General features: G+C 36.3%; 2 protein-coding genes across 2 annotated transcripts; one reads left to right on the top strand and one right to left on the bottom strand.

Annotated features, from left to right (window-relative positions):
- Positions 1–12127: 12127 nt before the first annotated feature.
- On the bottom strand, positions 12128–13120 carry Tas2r136 (taste receptor, type 2, member 136). Its single transcript, NM_001166678.1, has one exon. The coding sequence runs from the start codon at positions 13118–13120 to the stop codon at positions 12128–12130; it is 993 nt and encodes a 330-aa protein (NP_001160150.1).
- A 6958-nt stretch (positions 13121–20078) lies between these two features.
- Tas2r117 (taste receptor, type 2, member 117) lies at positions 20079–21035 on the top strand. Its single transcript, NM_001166682.1, has one exon. The coding sequence runs from the start codon at positions 20079–20081 to the stop codon at positions 21033–21035; it is 957 nt and encodes a 318-aa protein (NP_001160154.1).
- The last annotated feature ends 634 nt before the right edge of the window (positions 21036–21669 follow it).

Below are 21669 nucleotides of genomic sequence, written 5' to 3' on the forward strand. Positions count from 1 at the left end.
TCTCTGACTGACTGAACCCAGACCTGGGAGTCCTCTGCTGTATATGTGTTGCAGGTCTCATCTCAGCTGGTGTATGCTGCTTGGTTGGTGATCCAGTGTCTAAAAGATCTCTGGGGTCTAGGCTAATTGAGACTGATGGTCCTCGTGTAATTTGTTTTCTGATTATTTCTCATGTTTTAAAATTTTTTCTCTGTGCTTTTATAATTTTTATACAAGTGGTTAATAAAAGACTCTAAGAAAATATAGGAACAGTGTGTTTAATGGTGAAATATGGAAACTTTCAGACAATTATATGTACAAGAAGAGCTTTGTAAAAAAAAACAGTATACAGTAGCAAAAAAGGGAATAATCAAAAGGGAATGAATAACAGTAATTATGTTTCTTGTTCATAATGCCTTTGCCTCATTAGTAATACAATATAATCCACAATTTGATTATAAAGTAGTCTGAGAATATTCATCAAGATTCTCCAAAAATATTAAAATAGTTATTTACCATCAATGACTATTTAGAACATGAAATTTTTTGTATTGGAAGTATTCTGTCACTTTAGCAAAAAAAAACATAAGTAGCCTTAGAAATTAACTTTTCATACTTATTAAACCATATTAAAGATCACTAAATGCATTTCTGAACAAATAGAAATGTAACTCTTGCTTTTGAAAAGACAGAATCAATACTTTAAGCCAGATGCTATAGTTTAGAACCTGTTTCCAGTGCTGGTTCAGTGAAAATCACAATGAGTTTCTAAAATAACTACTAAATTCCTGAAATTATAATTAGAAAACAAACATGCAAGTATTGGTAAGGTAGGAAGCTTTTGCATGAAAGCCATTAATGAGTGAAGTGCTTAATGAATCTTACAGGCCGAGAGCTCTCATTTTGACAAAGGATCTGTAAGTATTGTCTACTCTTCATGATTCTTTTCCCATTTGGAAAGTTACAGGGTATAATAAATCATGCCTTAAGTTATTGTTGACTACATCATAACAATTAACACATTTAACATAGTATAGTTATAATAACTAACTCATATGTTGGTTTTATATTGCTTATAATTGCATTGGAAGGCAAACAGACGTATGAGAAGAGATGAAAAAGAATATGTCCGTCTGCGTTTATGGCTTATGAAAAACAATGTTGTAAGTATTAACTTTAAGTACTCGGGGTTTACTGGTTTTCAATAAAACAAAAAGCTTTGTAAAAGTAACAAAAACTACAGAAATGCCATTAAATTATTTTCTGTCACTCAATTTTTTGTTATTATTTGTAAAGACAGTGTTTTTTAATATTTTATTAGATATATTTCTTCACATACATTTCAAATGTTAGTTCCCTTCCTAGTTTTCTGTCCATAAGCCCCAAACCCCTCCCTTCCCCCTTCCCTATACAAGTATTCCCTCCATACATGCCCCTGACTGCCTCCTCCACATAGTCCCCTGCACTGGGGGTCCAACCTTAGTAGGACCAAGGGCTTCCTCTTCCACTGGTGCCCCAACAATATTCTCTGCTGCATATACATTTGGAGCCCTGGGTCAGTCCATGTATATTCTTTCAGTAGTGGTTTAGTCCCTGAAACCTCTGGTTGGTTGGCATTGTTTTTCTTATGGAGTTGCAAGACCTTTCAACTCTTTTAATACTTCCTCTAATTCCCCGCAAGGGGGTCCTGTTCTCAGTTCAGTTTTTTGCTGCTAGCATTGACCTCTGTATTGGACATGCTCTGGATGTGTCTCTCAGGAGAGATCTATATCCGTTCCCTTTCAGCATGCATTTTCTAGCTTCATCAATCCTATCTAGTTTTGGTGGCTCTATATCTATGGGTCACATGTGGGTCAGGCTCTGAATGACCATTCCTTAACTCACTGCTCTAATCTTTGCTTTCATATCCTCTCCTTTGGTTATTTTTCTTCCCCTTTTAAGAAGAAGTGGGAGCATCCTCATTTTGGTCATCCTTCTTCTTGAGCTTTGTGTGGTCTGTGGATTGCATCTTGGGTAATTCAAGATTTTGACTAATATCCATTTATCAATGAGTACATAACAAGTGTGTTTTTCTGTGATTGAGTAACCTCACTCAGGATGATATTTTCTAGATCGTTCATTTGCCTATGATTTTCATTAAGTCATTGTTTTTGATAACTGAGTAGTACCCCATTGTGTAGATGTACCAGATTTTCTGTATCCATTCCTCTGTTGAGGGGCATCTGGGTTCTTTCCAGCTTCTGGCTATTATAAATAAGGCTGCTATGAATATAGAGGAGCATGTGTCTTTGTGTATGTTGGAGCATCTTTTGGGTATATGACCAAGACACTTATATCTGGGTCCTCAGGTAGTGGAATGTCCAATTTCTGTGGAAACTCCAGACTGATTTCCAGAGTGGTTGTTTTAGTTTGCAATCCCACCAACAATGGAGGAGTGTTCCTCTTTTCCACATCCTCACCAGCATCTGCTGTCACCTGAGGTTTTTATCTTAGCCTTTCTGACTGGTGTGAGGTAGAATCTCAGGGATGTTTTGATTTGCATTTCCCTGATGACTAAGAATGTTGAACATTTGTTTAGGTGCTTTTTGACCATTCGATAATCCTCAGCTGAGAATGTTTTGTTTAGCTCTGTACCCCATCTTTAATAGGGTTATTTGGCTCGCTGGAGTCTAACTTCTTGAGTTCTTTGTATATTTTGCATACTAGCCCCCTTTCAGATGTACGATTGGTAAAGACTTTACCCAATCTGTTGGTTGCCATTTTGTCCTAATGACAGTGTCTTTTGCATTACAAAAGCTTTGCAGTTTTATGAGGTCCCATTTGTTGATTCTTGATCTTAGAGCATAAGCCATTGGTGTTTTGTTCAGGAAATTTTCTCCAGTGCCCATGTGTTCGAGATCCTTCCCCACTTTTTCTTCTATTAGTTTCAGTGTATCTACTTTGATGTATATGTCCTTGATCCATGGACTTAAGTTTTGTACATGCTGATAAAAATGGATGGATTTGCATTCTTCTACATGCCGACCTCCAGTTGAACCAGCACCATTTGTTGAAAATGCTGCCTTTCTTCCATTGGATGGTTTTAGTTCCTTTGTCAAAGATCAAGTGACTGTAGGTGTGTGGGTTAATTTCTAGGTCTTCAATTCTGTTACACTGATCTATCTGCCAGTCTCTGTACCAATACCATACAGTTTTTATGACTATTGCTCTATAATACTTCTTGAAGTTAGGGATGGTGATTGCCCCAGAAGTTTTTTTATTATTGAGTATAGTTTTAGCTCTCCTGGGTTTTTGTTATTCCAAATGAATTTGCAAATTGCTCTTTCTATCTCTATAAAGAATTGAGCAGGGATTTTAATGGGGATTGCTTTGAATTTGTAGATTGCTTTTCACAAAATGGCCATCTTTACTATATTAATCCTGCCAATCCATGAGCACGGAAGGTCTTTCCATCTTTTGAGATTTTCCTCAATTTCTTTCTTCAGAGACTTGAAGTTCTTGTCATACACATCTTTCACTTCCTTTATTAAAGTCACACCAAGATATTTTATATTATTTGTGATGGTTGTGAGGGGGCCATTTCCTTAATTTCTTTCTCAGCCTGTTTATCGTTTGAGTAGAGGAAGACTACTAATTTACTTGAGTTAATTATATACCCCGACATTTTGCTGAAGTTGTTTATCAGGTTAATTAGTTCTCTGGTGGAACTTTTGGGGTCACTTAAGTACACTATCATATCATCTAAAAATAGTGATATTTTGATTTCTTCACTTCCAATTTGTATCCCTTTGACCTCCTTTCACTCTCTGATTGCTCTGGCTAGGACCTTCAGTACTGTATTGAATAAGTAGGGAGAGAGTGGACAGCCTTGTCTAGTCCCTGATCTTAGTGGGATTGCTTCAAGTTACTATCCATTTAGGTTGATGTTAGCTACTGGTTCACTTTATATTGCTTTTATTATGGTTAGATATGGGTCTTGAGCTCCTGATCTTTCCAGGACTTTTATCATGAAAGGATGTTGAATTTTGTCAAATGATTTCTCAGAATTTAATGAAATGATCATGTGGTTCTTATTTTTGAGTTTGTTTATATAGTGGATTACATTGATGGATTTTCATATATTAAACTATCCCTGCATCCCTGGGATGAAGCATGATGGATGATCGTTTTGATGTGTTCTTTGATTCGGTTTGAAAGAATTTTACTGAGTATTTTTGCGTCAATATTCATAAGGGAAATTGGCCTGAAGTTCTCTTTCTTTGTTTGGTCTTTGTGTGGTTTTGGTATAAGAGTAACTGTGTCTTCATAGAAGGACTTTGGTAGTACTCCATTTGTTTTGATTTTATGGGATAGTTTGGACAGCATTGGTATGAGGTCTTCTATGATGGTATGATAGAATTCTGTACTAAACCTATCTGGACCTGGGCTCTTTTTGGTGGGGAGACTTTTAACATCTGCTTCTATTTCTTTAGGTGTTATGGGTTGTTTAGATGGTTTATTTGTTCCTAATTTAACTTTAGTACCTGGTATCTGTCTAGAAAATTGTCCATTTCCTCCACATTTTCCAGTTTTGTTGAGTATAGGCTTTTGTAGTAGGATCTGATGATTTTTTTTAATTTGTTCAGATTCTGTTGTTATGTCTCCTTTTTATTTCTGATTTTGTTCATTTGGATATACTCTCTGTGACCTCTGGTTAATCTGGCTAAGTGTTCACCTACGTTGTTGATTTTCTGAAAGAAACAGCTACTGGTTTTTTCGATTCTTTGTATAGTCCTTTTCATTTCTACTTCGTTGATTTCAGCTCTGAGTTTGATTATTTCCTGCCTTCTACTCCTCTTGGGTGTATTTATTTCTTTTTGTTCTAGAGCTTTTAGATGTGCTGTCAAGCTGCTGACATATGCTCTCTCCTGTTTCTTTTTGCAGGCACTCAGAGCTATGAGTTTTACTCTTAGTACAGCTTTCATTGTGTCCCATAAGTTTGGGTATGTTGTATCTTCATTTTCAGTAAATTCTAAGAAGTCTTTAATTTCTTTCTTTATTTCTTCCTTGACCAAGTTGTCATTGAGTAGAGAATTGTTCAATTTCCATGTACATGTGGGGTTTCTGTCATTATTATTGTTATTGAAGACCAGTCTCAGTGTGTGGTAATCTGATAGGATGCCTGGGATTATTTCTATCTTCCTGTATCTGTTTTGTGGCTGATAATTGTCAATTTTGCTGAAGGTTCCATGAGGTGCTAAGAAGAAGGTATTTTCTTTTGTTTTAGGATGGAAAGTTCTAAATATCTGTTAAACCTATTTGGTTCATAACTTCTGTTAGTTTCTCTACATCTCTGTTTAATTTCTGTTTCCATGATCTGTCCAGTGACGAGAGTGGAGTGTTGAAATCTCCTACATTTATCGTGTGAGGTGCAATGTTAACTTTGAGCCTTAGCAAGGTTTCTTTTATGAATGTAGGTGCCCTTGCATTTGGAGCACAGATATTTAGAATTGAGAGTTCATCGTGGTGGATTTTTTGTTTCATGAATATAAAGTGTCCTTCCTTATCTTTTTTAATGACTTTTGGTTGAAAGTCAATTTTATTTGATATTAGAATGGCAACTACAGCTTGTTTCTTCAGGCCTTTTCCTTGGAAACTTGTTTTCCAGCCATTTACTCTGAGGTAGTGTCTGTCTGACTCTGAGGTGTGTTTCGTGCATGTAGCAAAATTCTGGGGTCTCTTTACGTATTCGTTCTCTTAATCTATGTCTCTTAATCTATGTCAAAGGGAATTGAGTCCCTTGATAATGAGAGAGATTAAGAAATAGTGATAGTCGCTTCCTGTTATTTTCATTGTTAGAGGTAGAATTATGTTTCTTTGACTTTCTTTGGATTCATTTTAAGGAAATTATACTCTTGCTTTCTGTACAGTGCAGTTTCTCTCCTTGTGTTGGATTTTCCATCTATTATGCTTTGTAGGGCTGTATTTGTAGAAAGATATTACGTAAATTTGCTTTTTCATGGAACATTTTGGTTTCTCCACGTTAATTGAAAGTTTTGCTGGATACAGTAACTTGAACTGGCATTTGTGTCCTCTTAGGATCTGTATGATATCTGTCCAGGATCTTCTGGCTTTCATATTCTCTGGTGAGAAGTCTGGTGTAATTCTAATAGGTCTGCCTTTATATGTCACTTGACCTTTCTCCCTTACTGCTTTTAATATTCTTTCGTTGTTTTATGCATTTGGTGTTTTAACTAGTATGTGACAGGAAGAATTTCTCTTCTGGTCCAATCTATTTGGAGTTCTGTAGGCTTCTTGTATGTTTATGGGCATATCTTTCTTTAGGTTAGGGAAGTTTTCTTCTATAATTTTGTTGAATATATTTACTGGTCCTTCAAGTTGGGTGTCTTGACTTTATTCTATACCTATTATCCTTAGGTTTGATCTTCTCATTGTGTCCTGGATTTCCTGTATGTTTTGGGTTAGGAGCTTTTCGCGTTTTACATTATCTTTGACAGTTGTGTCAGTGTTTTCTATGGTATCTTCTGCCCCTGAGATTCTCTCTTCTATCTCTTGTATTCTGTTGGTGATGCTTATATCAACAGTTCCTTTTCTCTTCCTTTGGTTTCCTATATCCAGGGTTGTCTCCCTTTGTGCTTTCTTTATTGTTTCTATTTCATTTTCAATTTGTTCACATGTTTGGTTGTGTTTTCCTGTAATTCTTTCAGAGATTTTTGTGTTTCCTCTCTAAGGGCTTCTACTTGCTTACTTGTGTTTTCCTGCATTTCCCTAAGGGAGTTCTTTATGTGTTTATTAAAGTCCTCCATCATTATCAAAAATGTGATTTTAAACCTAAATCTTGCTTTTTTGGTGTGTTTGGATATCCAGTATTTTCTTTGGTGTGAGAACTGGGCTCTGATGATGCCAAGTAGTCTTGGTTTCTGTTGCTTAGGTTCCTGTGCTTGCCTCTAGCCATTGGGTTGTCTCTGGTGCTTGCTTTTCTTGCTGTTTCTGAGAGTCACTTGCTATAGGCCTCTGTGTTAGCACTCCTGTATAACTATTTTCCTGTTTCTTTCAGCCTTTCCTGATAACTGGTGCTCTGATTTCAGGTGTGTCGGTGCTCCTGGAGACTGTCTTCCAGCTCCAGCGTGGACAGGAATCAAAGGATCCTGTCCCTGATTGCTTGTGTAGATCCTTGCAAGCTGCGGGCATAGTTGGCACTGTGTGATTCTCTCTTGGGTCTGGATTGTGGGCAGAGGGTATTCTCCTCTGACTTCTCAGGAGTATCCACACTTCTGAGGGTCCAGCTCTCTCCCCCTCGGGATTTGGGTGCAGGGAGCAGTTTGGCTGGTTCATTTCGGTCCTGGCTACAGACCAGAACCACAGGTACCTGCGGCAGTCCGTTCCTATATCCCAGTGTCCAGAGGCACTGTGCAGTTTCCCCTTGGACCAGGGATGTGGGCCGAGGTGTGCAGAGGTGGCAGTCTGTCCTGAGGACTTAGGTTGTCTGCACTCTGGGGTGGTCCGCTCTCTTCCCCATGGGATTTCTGTACAGGGAACTGTGGAACTGTATCAGTTCACTTCCAGGCAGAGCAAGAAACAGGAAGTGACCTGACACAGAGGACTTCTGCCTCTGTGTATCCTAAATCCACCAGACAGGTCATTTGGTAGCAGAAAAGTGGGTCTTACCTCTGCTCTCAGCTGTGGCGAGGCTTCTGGAGACTGTCTTCCAGCCTAGGCATGGGCAGCAATCAAAGGATCCTGCCCCTGATTGATCATGTAGGTCCTCGCATCCAGAGGGCAGAGTTGGCACTGTACAATTCTCCTTTGGGTCTGGACTGTTGGCAGAGAGTATTCTCCTCTGACTTCTTAGGTGTATCCATACTTCTGAGGGCCCAGCCCTCTCCCCCACAGGATTTGGGTGCAGGAGCTGTTTTTCCTGTTCAGTTCGGTCCTTGGAACAGACCAGAACTGAGGGTACCGGCTACTGTCTGTTTCTATATCCTTGTGTGCATCACTTCCCTGTGCCTGACCATGGCGGCAGCATCAGAGCCCTTGATGCCTAAGCTCAGTCTCATCCTGCCCCATCTAGGAGGAGCAGTGGAGCAAACTCAAGTGGTTCTGTGACAATTTATATTTTTGCTTCTAAATGCAACTTTGTTCATAATTAATATTCTAAAGAAGCACACTTTATTGAATAAAAATAAGAGTCCTTTAATCAGTCTCCAAACAATCATTCTGCCATTGTTGATACCTTCAGCTCTTTATTTAAAATATGCCTATACAACCACCACATCCCCTGGCTTTATTAGGGCCGATAATATAAATCTATCTTTTTGATCTATTGGTCTCCCATTAGAAAACACATTATATTATTTAAACTATCGAAAGATAATTTTTTTTGTTAAAGCAGTAGTGTTACATCAAATGAAAACTAATCCCAATAGTATTTTTGCTTTTATTTCTGAGGAGTCTTAGTAGCAATGACCCAGATATTTCCATGCTTTTATTTAAGATAACAATGCAGACATTGCTAGACTGGCATAAGTTTGTTGTCATATGTTAATGACCTAAGTAAAACTGTGGGAAGCTGTTGATTTCTATGCTTTTTAACCTCTCCCTGAGCTCCTTTTCTGCTTGGTGTAACCTACTTGTAGGGGAACTTCATTCTGCTATGTTGTGCTGTGTTTCCAATCTTAGTTCACCCTTAAAACTATATGCAAACATCCTGTGAAACTTCTGTATGTTTTCCTCTAAAATAGACTTCGGAGATAAGTTTCTAGTAAACTGGGTTTTTTGTTTTTTTTGGTTGGTTGGTTGGTTGGTTTTGTGTTTTAGTTTGTTTGTTTGTGTTTTTAGATTTATTTATTCTATTTGTATGAGTACACTGTTGCTGTCTTCAGACACACCAGAGGAGGGCACCAGATCTCATAATAGATGATTGTGAGCCACCATGTGGCTGCTGAGAATTGAACTCAGGATCTCTGGAAGAGCAGTCAGTGCTCTTAACTACTGAGCCATATATCCAGACTGATAACTTTCAAGATACATTGTGTTTATTTCCTTTGATCAAAATTACTTCAGGTAACCGAGGGTAAAACAGTAATTTACCTGGAATACTCTGAGTCTTCTTTTGCAGTGCCTACAATTTCTAACACCACCACTGAGATCTTCTTCGGTAACTGTCATGTTATTCGCGTTTCACTGCAAGAGGATCCTTAGTAACTTGCTGTTCCTTTGCTATCTTAACTGAGTACCATACCATCATTCACCTACCTCACTATCTGCAATGAGTGTCCTGAAGGAGATCATTATGGCAAGTAGACAGGAAAACTGTGAATATCTTTGATGTTGATGGAAGAAGGTATCTTTTGACAAGATGGAGGCAGAGTGACAAGGCTAGTTGAATAAATTCATCTATTTTTTTCTGCTCTCATATGCACAGATGAAATAAGTCAAGTTTACTAAGCATTTACATTTATTTTTCTAAAATAGGAATCTGCGTATTTTTAAACAGTAATATAACATTAAGTATGAAGTAGATGCATAATGCATGTTGACTATGAGACTAACTTAAGTCAATTAGAACAAAATAGAAAATTTTGATGCAAGAAAATGTAAAATTTGTAGGTAAGTGTGGGTGTATGCATTAGTATGTGTTTGCTAATGTGTGAGCATCCATATCTTCATACACATTGAAATCTAAAACATGAATTATTTATATTATTTTGAATTTGGGAATATTACAGTATTATTAGATGTACTGGCTAGTTTTGTGTGTCAACTTGATACAAGCTGGAATTATCACAGTAAAAGTAGCCTCAGTTGTTGAAATGCTGTCACAAGATCCAGCTGTAAGGCATTTTCTCAATTAGTGATCAAGGAGGCTATTGTGGGTGATGCTGTCTGTGGGCTGGTGGTCTTGGGTTCTATAAGAGAACAAGCTGAGCAAGCCAGGGGAAGCAAGCCAGTAAGTAACATCCCTCTGTGCCCTCTGTATCAGCTCCTTCTTCATGACCTGCTTGAGTTCCAGTCCTGACTTCTTTTAGTGGTGACCAGCAACATGGAAGTAAGCTGAATAAACAGTTTTCCTTTCCAACTTGCTTCTTGGTCATGATGTTTGTGCAGGAATAGAAACCCTGACTAAGACACTAGATGACATAGACTGTAGGAACGTCATTTAGTGACATATGCACAGCTGACATTATAGACCTAACATCCAAGTATTATAAAACTTCTAAGATTAAAAAGACCATATTAGAAAAGAACAATTTATTTTCTCCTACAGAAATTTATTTAATAATGCTTTATCCAAAAAAGTATTATTTAAACAAGAGAAAATTGCAAATGAACTAATATTTCTTTGCATGTCAGCACATTAGAATTCAGTATTTCCTTCCTCTATGACCAGTTGATCATGCCTAACTCCTATATATGAAGCATACTTTGTGTAGAAGGTTAAACTTGATACTATATGTGTTTATTTTCAGGATGGAAAACACAATTGAGTTTTCATGAAGCAGATATAATACATATTTAGAAGAACTCTTTGAGTAATATTTATTAGGAATGATTGATGTTGAGACATTGTCCTAAGGAGAATGAATGACATCCTTCAGAGTCATTTTTATTTTGAAATTCATAATTAGGAGTTTGGAAAATAGATTCATAGGATTTGTGAACTGCACGGGCTGGGTCAAAAAAAGAAAGCTCTTTTGATGGATCAACTCCTCACTGTTCTGGCCAGAATCACTTTCCAGAATCACACTCCTCTGAGTACTACTTCTAAATTGTTGACTATCTAAATTGTTGACTATCATAACTAATCTATCTTAATGATAATTCTATAAGAATTCCTCAAATTATATTAATAATTATTAATTTGGAGAAAAAATCACAGACATTGAGGACCCTGTAAAATACCTCGATATTATATGCTGAAAGAGTCAAGATATAACCATGTGGTATTATCCAAAATTTATAGTTATTTAATAACAGAATGTATATGAGAAAAGACACAAATCCACGACTGGAGAACTTTCAATAGCTATTGTAATTGATTATATTGTGTAAAGACCAAAGAAGCTTTGTAGCTCAATCCAAAGTATGAAAATATCTGATGTCAGATGCTCACTGGAACTGTGACCCATGTCTGTCTATAACAAGGAAGATTTTTTGTTTGTTTGTTTGTTTTAGTACATTTTCCTAATACTGAATTATAAGTGAAAAAGAGTTATTGGTTTATCACATTCTGCATTGCTTTGTGATGATAACATGACAATACTACTTTTGACATTGTTTGATTTAGCACTTCTATCTAGAAACTCACAAAAACCAATACACGGCTGATGACGTTTATTTCTCAGGTCCCTCAGCAGCATCTTTTATATTGTTCCTTTTATTGAAAGGTCTTTATTGTACAAAATATTCTGGTTATGGTTTCTCAATGATCTGTTGATCTCTTGTATACTGTGTGGAATGAGAGCAAAGGTATATCAGTGAAGAAGCTTTAGCTGTAAGAATAAAATCTACAAACCTATACGATGTGTACCGTATATCATTTTTACTAGCCTTCTACTTTTTAAACGCTTCTTCCTACTTCCTATTAAAGTCAAAACATTTGTAGCAATTATCACACACACACACACACACACACACACACACACAAAACCTACGGAGTCCATTTAATTTTGCTTGTATATATAAACATATTTAGAGTTGGTCAGAACTCTTAAAATATTTGATCAACATATACTGAATGCATATACGTGGTACAAAGAACAATAGGAAAGCAACGATTTCTTGGAACAAGCTAACAGTTTAACATAATGCATAAAATATCTCATAAAGTTATTATGTAGAAGATAAATAAGCATTTATGTTAGTTATGCCTGGCTTCATAATTCTGAATTTGTTAATCATAGTTTGATTAATTACATAGGTTTTAAAAATACTTTTAAGAAAGTTGAATAGGCAGTCTTTTTTATATTCTTTGTACACGTCCACAAACACGAATAATCCCTAATTTAATTGGATAAGATAAAATGCTTTCTAGAAATTTCCCTAGAAACAATTTACACATAGTCTGGTTTTGAAAGAAATAGGAAGCATAAAGTGCTACAGACTCTGATACTAGTCACACCGCGTTTCTTAAATTGGTTGAAGGACTTCAAGGTTTCTCTTCTTTTAGCCAGAGCCTTGCCCTCACCTGTACCATAGCCAACACAAAGGCCAGTTTGATCCTCCTATTTCCCCATAGCAAAACGTAAGAATGGCTTGAAGGATACAAAGTCCCAATAAGCTGGCAAATCAGGTGGACTGGTTCATTTAGAGGCTTCATATAATTGTAACCTGATATGATTAGAGACAGAATAAACATGGAAAATAACAACAGAAAGGAGATCACAGCTTGCAGAGCCTTAATGTGGGCTGACGCACTCGGGTTGTGGGGTCCTTTTCCATAAAGCCTCATTGTCCTAAGGTGTTTACACAGGGAATAGATTAACAGAAGAAAACAGACCATGGATATGGTGAAGGAAATGATGTTGTCTAGAGTAAAAGATATCATAGCTGTAAGGTTCATGAAATAAGTCCGTTTGGTCTTCCCAGTCAAGTTGCCTCGGTATCCATTCGCTTGTACTGTCTCACATACGGTTACCGTTATAAGATTAGGAAATAAAAGCACCAAGCTCGCCAAAAGTACAACTATAAAGACACTCTTGATTTTTCTCTTTAGGCCAAGAAAAATAAGATTAGAGAAATTACCTATCTTCAACAAATAAAGTATGCTAAGTATAGTGGCAAGCCACATATTAAAATGGTTGGTTACTGCCCAGCCAACGCAAATGCTAAATCTTACTTGTAAAGACAAAGCTTGGTGAAACACAATTGAGCACCAACTTATTAATATTACCCAGAGCATGCCAATCCTGCAGAAGGCCAGGGAAGTGAGAATTCCATCAGCCAGGAACAATTTTCTTCTCCTGATGCAGTCAGTGCAGGTCACCAGAACAATGAAGACATTGGCAAAGGTGCCAAGAACAATTTGTGCCAGCATCGCAATGCCTGCAATGCTTACCAAGAAACTCATTATGTCTGAAGAAATAGTTTTGAAAAGAGGAAAAATGAAATGTAGCTCTTGTGTCACTGGTTGTGATTTCATGAGCACACTGATTCATGTGGTCTTCATTTAGGCTCAGTGAAGAGCTTGCTTTGTGGAAATCCCACGGCCAGTTTTCACTGGGAAAGCAACCCTGAGTGCTGGTTGATGAGTTTGGTACAGGTTTTATAGAAAAAAAATATGTTTATAAAACAGTTCCAATGGATTTTTGTTTATACAGCCTTGTAAGAGCTACTGTACTTCAGAGTTGAGGTTAGAGCAAAGATACTTTCTCATTTGCAAGCATGCAAATAAACAAATGTAGTTTTAGGATTAAGAAGAAATTTCTCCAGCTTAAGCTCCTGCGTAATTTGCATTTATCCTTTTAACTAGTTTGTTATTAAAATTTTTAAGTCTCAGTACACACAATGTGCAATGAGTTTGTAAATCACGTGCTCTATCTTGGTTTTACATATATACCCATATCTCAGGCATCTCTTATAGGTAGAATAACCATTGTCCTGTAATCTCCTAAATTGAAGACTATTTTAAAGAATTTAATGTCATTTAAAGCAGCCATTTATTGTACTTCAGCCATTTGATATATTATAAACTGTTTCAAATATATATTATATATGTTATAGAGTATATATGTATATATACATATATATCATAAACATTTATCTCGTTATTATCATAGGTGCAATTCTGAAACTCCACAGAAGTGAGAGGCTCCCAGGAGCCAGTGGTGATGTCTTTAGTCAAAATACCCAACAAAAGTGGGATACATCCTATAGAAAACACCTCCTGTAGATAGGCACTGCCCCACAGTTGAGGGATGGGGCCAACCACACATATCAAAATTATTAACCCAAAGAATGTTCCTGTCCAAAGAAAAATTGAACAGAGACCGGGAAAAAAAGGCCATTCAGAGACTGCCCTACCTAGGGATCCATCCCATCTGCAGACACGAAATCCCCACACTTTTGTCAATGTCAAGGAGTGCTTGCTGACAGGAATTTGGTGTGGCTGTTCCCTGATAGATTCTGCCAACCCCTGACTAATACAGATGCAGATACTCAGAGCCTACCATCAGACTGAGCCTCCTAGGAACCCCAGTGGAAAAGCTAGGGGGGAAGACTGAAGGAGCTGATGGGGACTGCAACCCCATAAAAGAACAGTATCAACTAACTACACTAGCCAGAGCTCCCAGAAACTGAACCATGAAACAAAGAGTATAAATGGAGTACTGAGTCTAGATACATATGAAGCAGAGGATGGCTTTATCTAGCATCAATGGGAGGGGAGAGAGACTTAATGCCCCAGCAAAGGGGCATACTAGAGGGGCAAGGGGGAATGGGTAGAGGAACACCCTCACAGAGGCAAGGGAGAAGGGGGATGAAATGGGGGAGTTGTTGCAGGGTAACCCTGAAGGGGGATATCATTTGAAAAGTAAACAAATAAAATGATTAATAAAAATAAATAAATAACATTGCTTCAAATAATACTTTCCTAGGTATTTCTTTTACATTTTGTATATTTATTTCATACTTTCCTGCATATAAGTGCTTTGCCTGCATGTATGTCTATGTACCACATGACTGGCTGCTGCTTGTGAGGAGGGGAGAACCTCCATATGGGTGCTAGCAATCAAATCTGAGTCCTTTTCAAAAACAACAAATGCTTGCCATCTGTGAGCCAACTCCCCAGTCCCAACAGTTTTCATAATATTTATCAAAAGAATCTGTATGGGTTACTGTGAAGTTAACACTTTAGATGTGAATGTTTCATTTTAAGTTATTTATTTTTATGATTTTACTTTTAAGATTAATAAATGTTAAAGTAGTTTAGGGTATGGGTTTTATTTTTTCAGGATTTTATAATTGACTTTAGAGAATGCTGTGAGAGCCACACTATGAAGATGGAAATCAAGGACCTTTGATTTCCATAGCAGTGATTGGGACTCCCCCTACCACTGCTTTGCTACTTCAGTACAATTATCCGTAAAATGCAAACAAAAATAACAACATCTTTATTTTCAACAATACTGACAACCACCTTCCAAGCTGGAAACAAACAAAATCTTAAAATAGTTTGCATAGAAAATGCTGTTGGATAACTTTTTATATAGGAAAAAAATTTGTAAAGATAATTATCTTTCCAACGTACAAAGCAGACATGATAGATATATTTGCTTTGAAGGCCAGGTTCACATTATTTGGCAAGTCTTCTTTTATAAGGTTTAGTATTACTAACTAAAATTTTAAAGTTTCTTGTCATGATTTACTACTGCTGGAGTAATACTATTTCCTCATAAAACATACAAATATAAATATTTTGGTCAAGTAAACAAAAGAAGAATTTTAAAATAGTTTCAACAGCTGTCGAATGTAATGATGCACAGGGAAGTGGGAGAGAGAGGGAGAGGGGAAGGGGGAAAGAGAGGAAGGGGGAGGGGAAGGGAGAGGGATTCAGAGATAGAGACAGAGACACACTGATATAAACACCTACAGAAAGACAAATCACAGAAATATAATGGCTGTGATTCTGGCTATTACTGAAAAGCCATGATGGTTTAATTGATCTCTAATGTAGATTTGACGCCTAACATAAGAGGGATCAAGTTTTATGAGAAGCTTTTTGTTTTATTGTTGTTTTATTTGTTTGTTTGTTTTTGTTTTCATTTTCTTCCTTTTTTTTTTTTTTTTTTTTTTTTTTTTGTGACAGGGTTCAATGTATAGCCTTGGCTTTCCTAGAACTCCCTCTACAGAGCAGGCTGGCTTGACCTCAGAGACTGCCTGCCACTGCCTCCCAAGTGCTGGAGTCAACACTTTTGCCAGCACTGTGTCCATGTTTCCCCGGGTTTTAACTTCAAAGAGAGGATAAGGACAAACCGCATGGAACTGAATAATCAGACTCAGTCATACAATTTCAGGCAGCAGGAATTGATCTCTGATTTTAGAGAACTACGTGGGGATAATTTAGCCTCCTGTTGTTATACTGTGAGAATTACTGAGGTGATTTTCTCTTAAGTCAGCTATCCAAATTTTCCCATGACTTTTCCAAGTCAATATTGTCATTAAGATCCACAGTAAAATTATATATAGGGTTGCCCTCCAGCCTGTGGAGTCCAACTCATGACAAGGGATCAGTTTACGTATATTCTTTTCTTACTAAGCATTTTTCTGACTTTGATAAACAGGAGAGAAACTTATAGAGATGGTCACAGCCCTAACTAAATTACTTACATGTAATTTCTATAATGAAAACTGTTGATTTTGTTTCTTTTTTATTTATTAGTAGACATTGAATGATAGGCACACATCATGGTGTCTCTCTTCCGATGTATTTATTATCTATTATCATAGCATTCTACTCCTCCAACAGGGAAGTTTTAAGCAACAAGATTGAGTTACAGCTTTGCTAAATACAGCTGCCTCAATTTATTTTTAAAAGCTTTCAAACTCTCTGCAGTTATTTTGGGGAAAATGTGGAGGTTACCTCACTTCGAAGTTTACTTGAACATTGATAGTCTTCAGATCTTCAATGCATATTAGCCAGAGGAACCAAGTCTTGTCCCATAGTTCTTTCCTGTTCAAAGGGTCTCAATAGAGATCTGGTTGTATTTAGAGAAACTGAATATATGTAAACTTAAAGAGTTAAGACCTTTCAGGCTGCAGGAAGCACCAAAATCTAGCACAGCCTGAAGTGAAATTCCTATAAAATAGTTCTGTTCTCTGTATTAAAAGTGAATTAAGTCAAGCTCACACTCAAGGGTATGGCATAGCTTAAACAAATAGATGGACACCAAGAGGCACTGTCATTGCAGTTCCTCTACTACACTCACTGAGAGAGAAAAAGACTACCAGTCAGATGTTGTTTGAGCGGTTTTTCAGCATTACACATACAAAAATATTTCCCTGCTTTTTGTCAAAAATAAGCTAAGAACAAAGAAACAGACTGTATGCAGTTTCTTGTTTGAAAATGTTGCCTGTCATGCTCATGCAATGGGGATTCACTGTCTAACATGGAATTTATCATCATTTGGTTACTAGTCATGCGTTAAAATTCTATGCCTTAGTTACTAACTAACATTGAACAGAAAAGTAAAACGATGTGACATACAACTTTTACACTGCTGGTTTATTATTCCTAAAAAGAGAACAATTTTTTCCCTATTCATGAATCTGATGCTTCACTTCTTCATCTTCCAAAGTTAAAGCTTCAGTGGAAGATAGAAGTCTCATTGCTAGCATGTAGAAGAAACATACTGTCTTGCACTTTACTGCTGCACTTTTGTCAACCCATGCATAATTGTTGTGTTCTTTATGTCAGGTAGTAAAATTTTGAAACCCAGTATCTAGGTCACAATAGGAAAATTTAAATTTGAAGGAGGGTCATTGGAACTTTGCCTAATTCGCCTACTATCACTGTTGTTCCATGGTTTAAAAATATTTTATTATTTCTTGAGAATTTCATATATTATATTCTGAATTTGTGTATCCATCTGCCCTAAGCCATCCCAGATCCACCCCTTTGAAGTCTGTCTAAATTTGTGCTATCATTTTTGCTTAAACTTATCAAGTCCATAGTGTGTTTTCTATAAACTTTTGTGAGTAACCAGCCACTTTCAGATTGAATTTAAGTCTTATTATGTGATATTATTACTGAAGGGGGTGGCAGGAACAAACATCTTCTAATCCCAAAATGGAACTGGTGACAGTTGAAAGAACCAAATTTCAATGTGGAAACCCAATGAGTTTTATGGTAGTTCCTAATGGGAATATTTATAAAGGGCTACTGCTAAGAACATAAGTGACTCAATGTCAGCAATGTCACTAAAACTCACCCTGGCATTGATGACAGCAAAGGAGAGTTATAAACTTGGAGAGCTTTACACCACCTGCAGTGCAGGCATCTCTCAAGTTGAAGGGTTTACTCTACAGGTCACTCAGTCGGGTGAAGACTCTTGGAACCAGCTCAGATGTAGATACTCTCTTAATATTAAGAAGTAGATTTTGATAGAAATACATAATTCAACATATCACTATGGGCATACTAACCTTGGCACAGAATAAATAAAAGTGTAGTTGGTTAAACCTCTTTGCAAATATTTGAATTTGTTGTAATCAGCATACCAAGTGTGGTAAATTAAAATAATATAAACTATAACAATATAACAATTATATTATTAACACTGGCTTTGAAATGGGTGAGGTCAGTTTACTCTGAGGCATTTCCATTTAAAGAAAGTTCTGTTTTGCTGACAGATGATTGACAAATAGTAAAGTGTCTTATTTCCAATGCACGGTATTTTATGTTTTGAAAAACTTAGGCTGATTTTAATTTGTCCCTGTAGATGAAGTGTTAGCATAATGCTGTGTGCCATTCTCAACTTATGAAGAAAGACTCTCCCCAGGACCTGTTGTTTGTCACACTGAAACTATGATGCTTCCAAGTCAGAATGAAAGTTATCAGGAAGAGTATGTGCTGGTGAGTGTAAATCTTGCTGGAAATCAGAGTCCTGAGGCTTTCCCAAGAGCCCATGAAGTTTCGCTATCAGTAACCATTCCACTCAGCTCCGCCCCTTGTCTGGCTTCTATTTGTTTCTCTTCATACTTGAGCTCATTTTGCTATCTGGAAGGAGGCAAGACACAGGGAACATCCTCCCTCTACACTGAAGGTATGTGTGTTTTCCATTCTTAGATGATTCCTTGATATGTGGCACACCAGCCTGTTACCAACATGCTATCTACATGGTTGGATCTTCCCACGCAAATGACGGATAATTCTGATTCTTCCAATTGTTTACCTTCTTTGCTCAGTATTCCTTCAGGGACTGAATGTACTATTAACAAAGACTCTAAATCATTTCAAGTTTTTGGCTGCCATCTACTCTATATTTGGCAACCATCCCTAAATTTAGTTCATTAAGTCCTGTAATTGTTCTTTAGACACTGAATCATTGTATCAAGTTGCTTATTCTTTGTTTTTCCCAACATGTATGACACCCTTTATCTGCTTTGGTGACAATCAGTTACATTTACAATGCAGATACTGGAGGCAGCTGATTGGAATTGGATGCAGTCAGATGGTCTTTCTTGCTAATGGAAGAAGCTGTTGTACCAGTCAAAGAAGAGGTCAGGAATAAGGAAGTGTCTTGCTTTGTGGATTAGTTCATTCTCGTTCTTGACTGGACACAGCACAAGAAGTGTTTTCTGTCTTAAATTCATGGATAGAGAAGACCTATTACATCAGGTAATATGTAAAGCATATCAAAAGCATGACCTGACCAACTAGTACAATACTAAGCATGATCTATCTGTAAAATAAATATTAACCAATGTGAATTCATTATAGAAACAAAATTTGAACATCAATAAATATGTACTTATGTGTGAGTACTGTACATGTGTATGTATGTAAGGTAATGAGGCAATATTATTTTTGCCATTTAATATTGGAAGATTAAAGATTCTCATGACATTGTTAAACAAATCAGAATGTAAGAGATAAGGACGGTATATGGCAATGTCTCTTAAATGTTCAGTACTTAAAAGCCTTATAACTAAGAAAGTCCCATATCATTAATATTTTGGTTTTTTTCAATATACTTGAGAATTTCTAAAAGTATCTTTCATAGAACACAGTTATAACAAAATACATAGATTGAAGCCAATATAGGTAAATGATGAAAATAATGTGTTTTCATTTTCTAATCTTTGAGTTTCTAACTTTTCCTTTTATATTGTCCAGAAAATATTACAGGAGATGTGTGTGAGCAAAGCAGTTCTGGTCTGGCACTCTTGAGCTGTGTGACGAGATACATTTTCATGGAAAGAGATTCAGACTCTGTCATTGTCAAACCTGTATATTTGCTCCTCTGTGTGTGGGGGGAGGAGTTAAGAAAAAAGCATGTTACGAGAATCAACTCAGAAATTGTAAAAAATCATATAAACAGAATTTTTAAAATTATATTTTAAATGGATATGTGATCAAACCTTTATAACTAATATATAAAATGCAACATAATTTGAAGACAATATTTGTTATCTCTCACAGCACACTTACAATCATTTTATTCACTGAATTAGTAACTGGAATTATAGGAAATGGGTTCATGGCCCTGGTGCACTGTATGGACTGGCTAAGGAGAAAGAAAATATCATTAGTTAATCAAATCCTCACTGCTTTGGCAATTTCCAGAATTTTTCAACTCTGTTTATTGTTTATAAGTTTAGTCATCTCCTTTTCATATCCAGATTTAACTACAACTTCACTGATAAAAGTCACTTGTAATCTTTGGATTATAGTCAACCATTTCAACATCTGGCTTGCTACATGCCTCGGTATCTTTTATTTTCTCAAGATATCCAATTTTTCTAACTCTCTTTTTCTTTATCTAAAGTGGAGAGTTGAAAAAGTAGTTTTAGTTACACTGCTGGTGTCACTGGTCCTACTGACTTTAAATAGTTTACTAATTAACTTGGAAATTAACATATGCATAAATGAATACCAAAGAAACATAACATACAGCTTCAATTCTTATTATCATGCAAATTGTCACAGGCAGATGTTAAGCCTTCATATTATTTTCCTGTCTGTCCCCTTTGTTTTGTCCCTGTCAACTTTTCTCCTGCTCATCTTCTCTCTGGGGACACATCACAAGAAGATGCAGCAGCATGTTCAAGGACGCCGAGATGCCAGTACTATGGCCCACTTCAAAGCCTTGCAAACCGTGATTGCCTTTCTCCTACTATACTCTATTTTTATTCTGTCTGTCTTAGTACAAATTTGGAAATATGAATTACTGAAGAAAAATCTTTTCATTTTATTTTGTCAGGTTGCATATGTAGCTTTTCCTTCATTCCATTCATATATTCTGATTCTAGGAGACATGAAGATGAGACAGGCCTGTCTCTCTGTATTGTGGTGGCAGAAATTCAGGAAAAATTATGTAGAACCTTTAGATCTCTAAATCACTATAGATTTTGTTGCATATTCCAGACAATGTTTCACTAATACAAATGTCTTCTGTATTTTTCATTTTTTACATATTAAATATTCTTTCACTTTGACTGCATGAATTTGGTATTTCTTTACGATTATCACTGATTAAAGCTATTACTAATTTATCAAGTTGTGTTCAAGATTATTTCTTAATTCACATACCAAAGAATATCATTGTAACTCACTAAAGCATAAATACATCAAAATTTTACAATTTTTCTATCAATCATTAATCACAGATATTTTGACTTATGGACTGCACTATATGTGTTTTAAAATACATAACAAACATCAATAAAAGCAAATAATTGTACCCATATAAAATATATGAATAAAAGTTTAGAGAAAAAATATAAAGTATTGTATAGAATTATAAACCACTATAAATAAAGGTATTCTATTACATACAAAACTTAATTTGGAATTATTTTTACCAATACTTTGAACCCATGAGGCTCCTGTGTTTGAGTTATATATATTTGTTATTGGTTTCATTATCAACCATTCTAAAATATTTTCATGATGATTCAGATAATGTAATTTACATTTCTAGGTACAATGTATGTTAATTATGGGAACATGGCATAATATATTTTATTTTA

This window comes from Rattus norvegicus, chromosome 4, assembly GCF_036323735.1.
Source record: "Rattus norvegicus strain BN/NHsdMcwi chromosome 4, GRCr8, whole genome shotgun sequence".
Classification (NCBI taxonomy): Eukaryota; Metazoa; Chordata; class Mammalia; order Rodentia; family Muridae; genus Rattus; species Rattus norvegicus.

Excerpts from the sequence above, each read along its gene's own strand:
- Tas2r117 (NM_001166682.1), top strand. The coding sequence starts at position 20,079 with ATGCAACATAATTTGAAGACAATATTTGTTATCTCTCACAGCACACTT.
- Tas2r136 (NM_001166678.1), bottom strand. The coding sequence starts at position 13,120 with ATGAAATCACAACCAGTGACACAAGAGCTACATTTCATTTTTCCTCTT.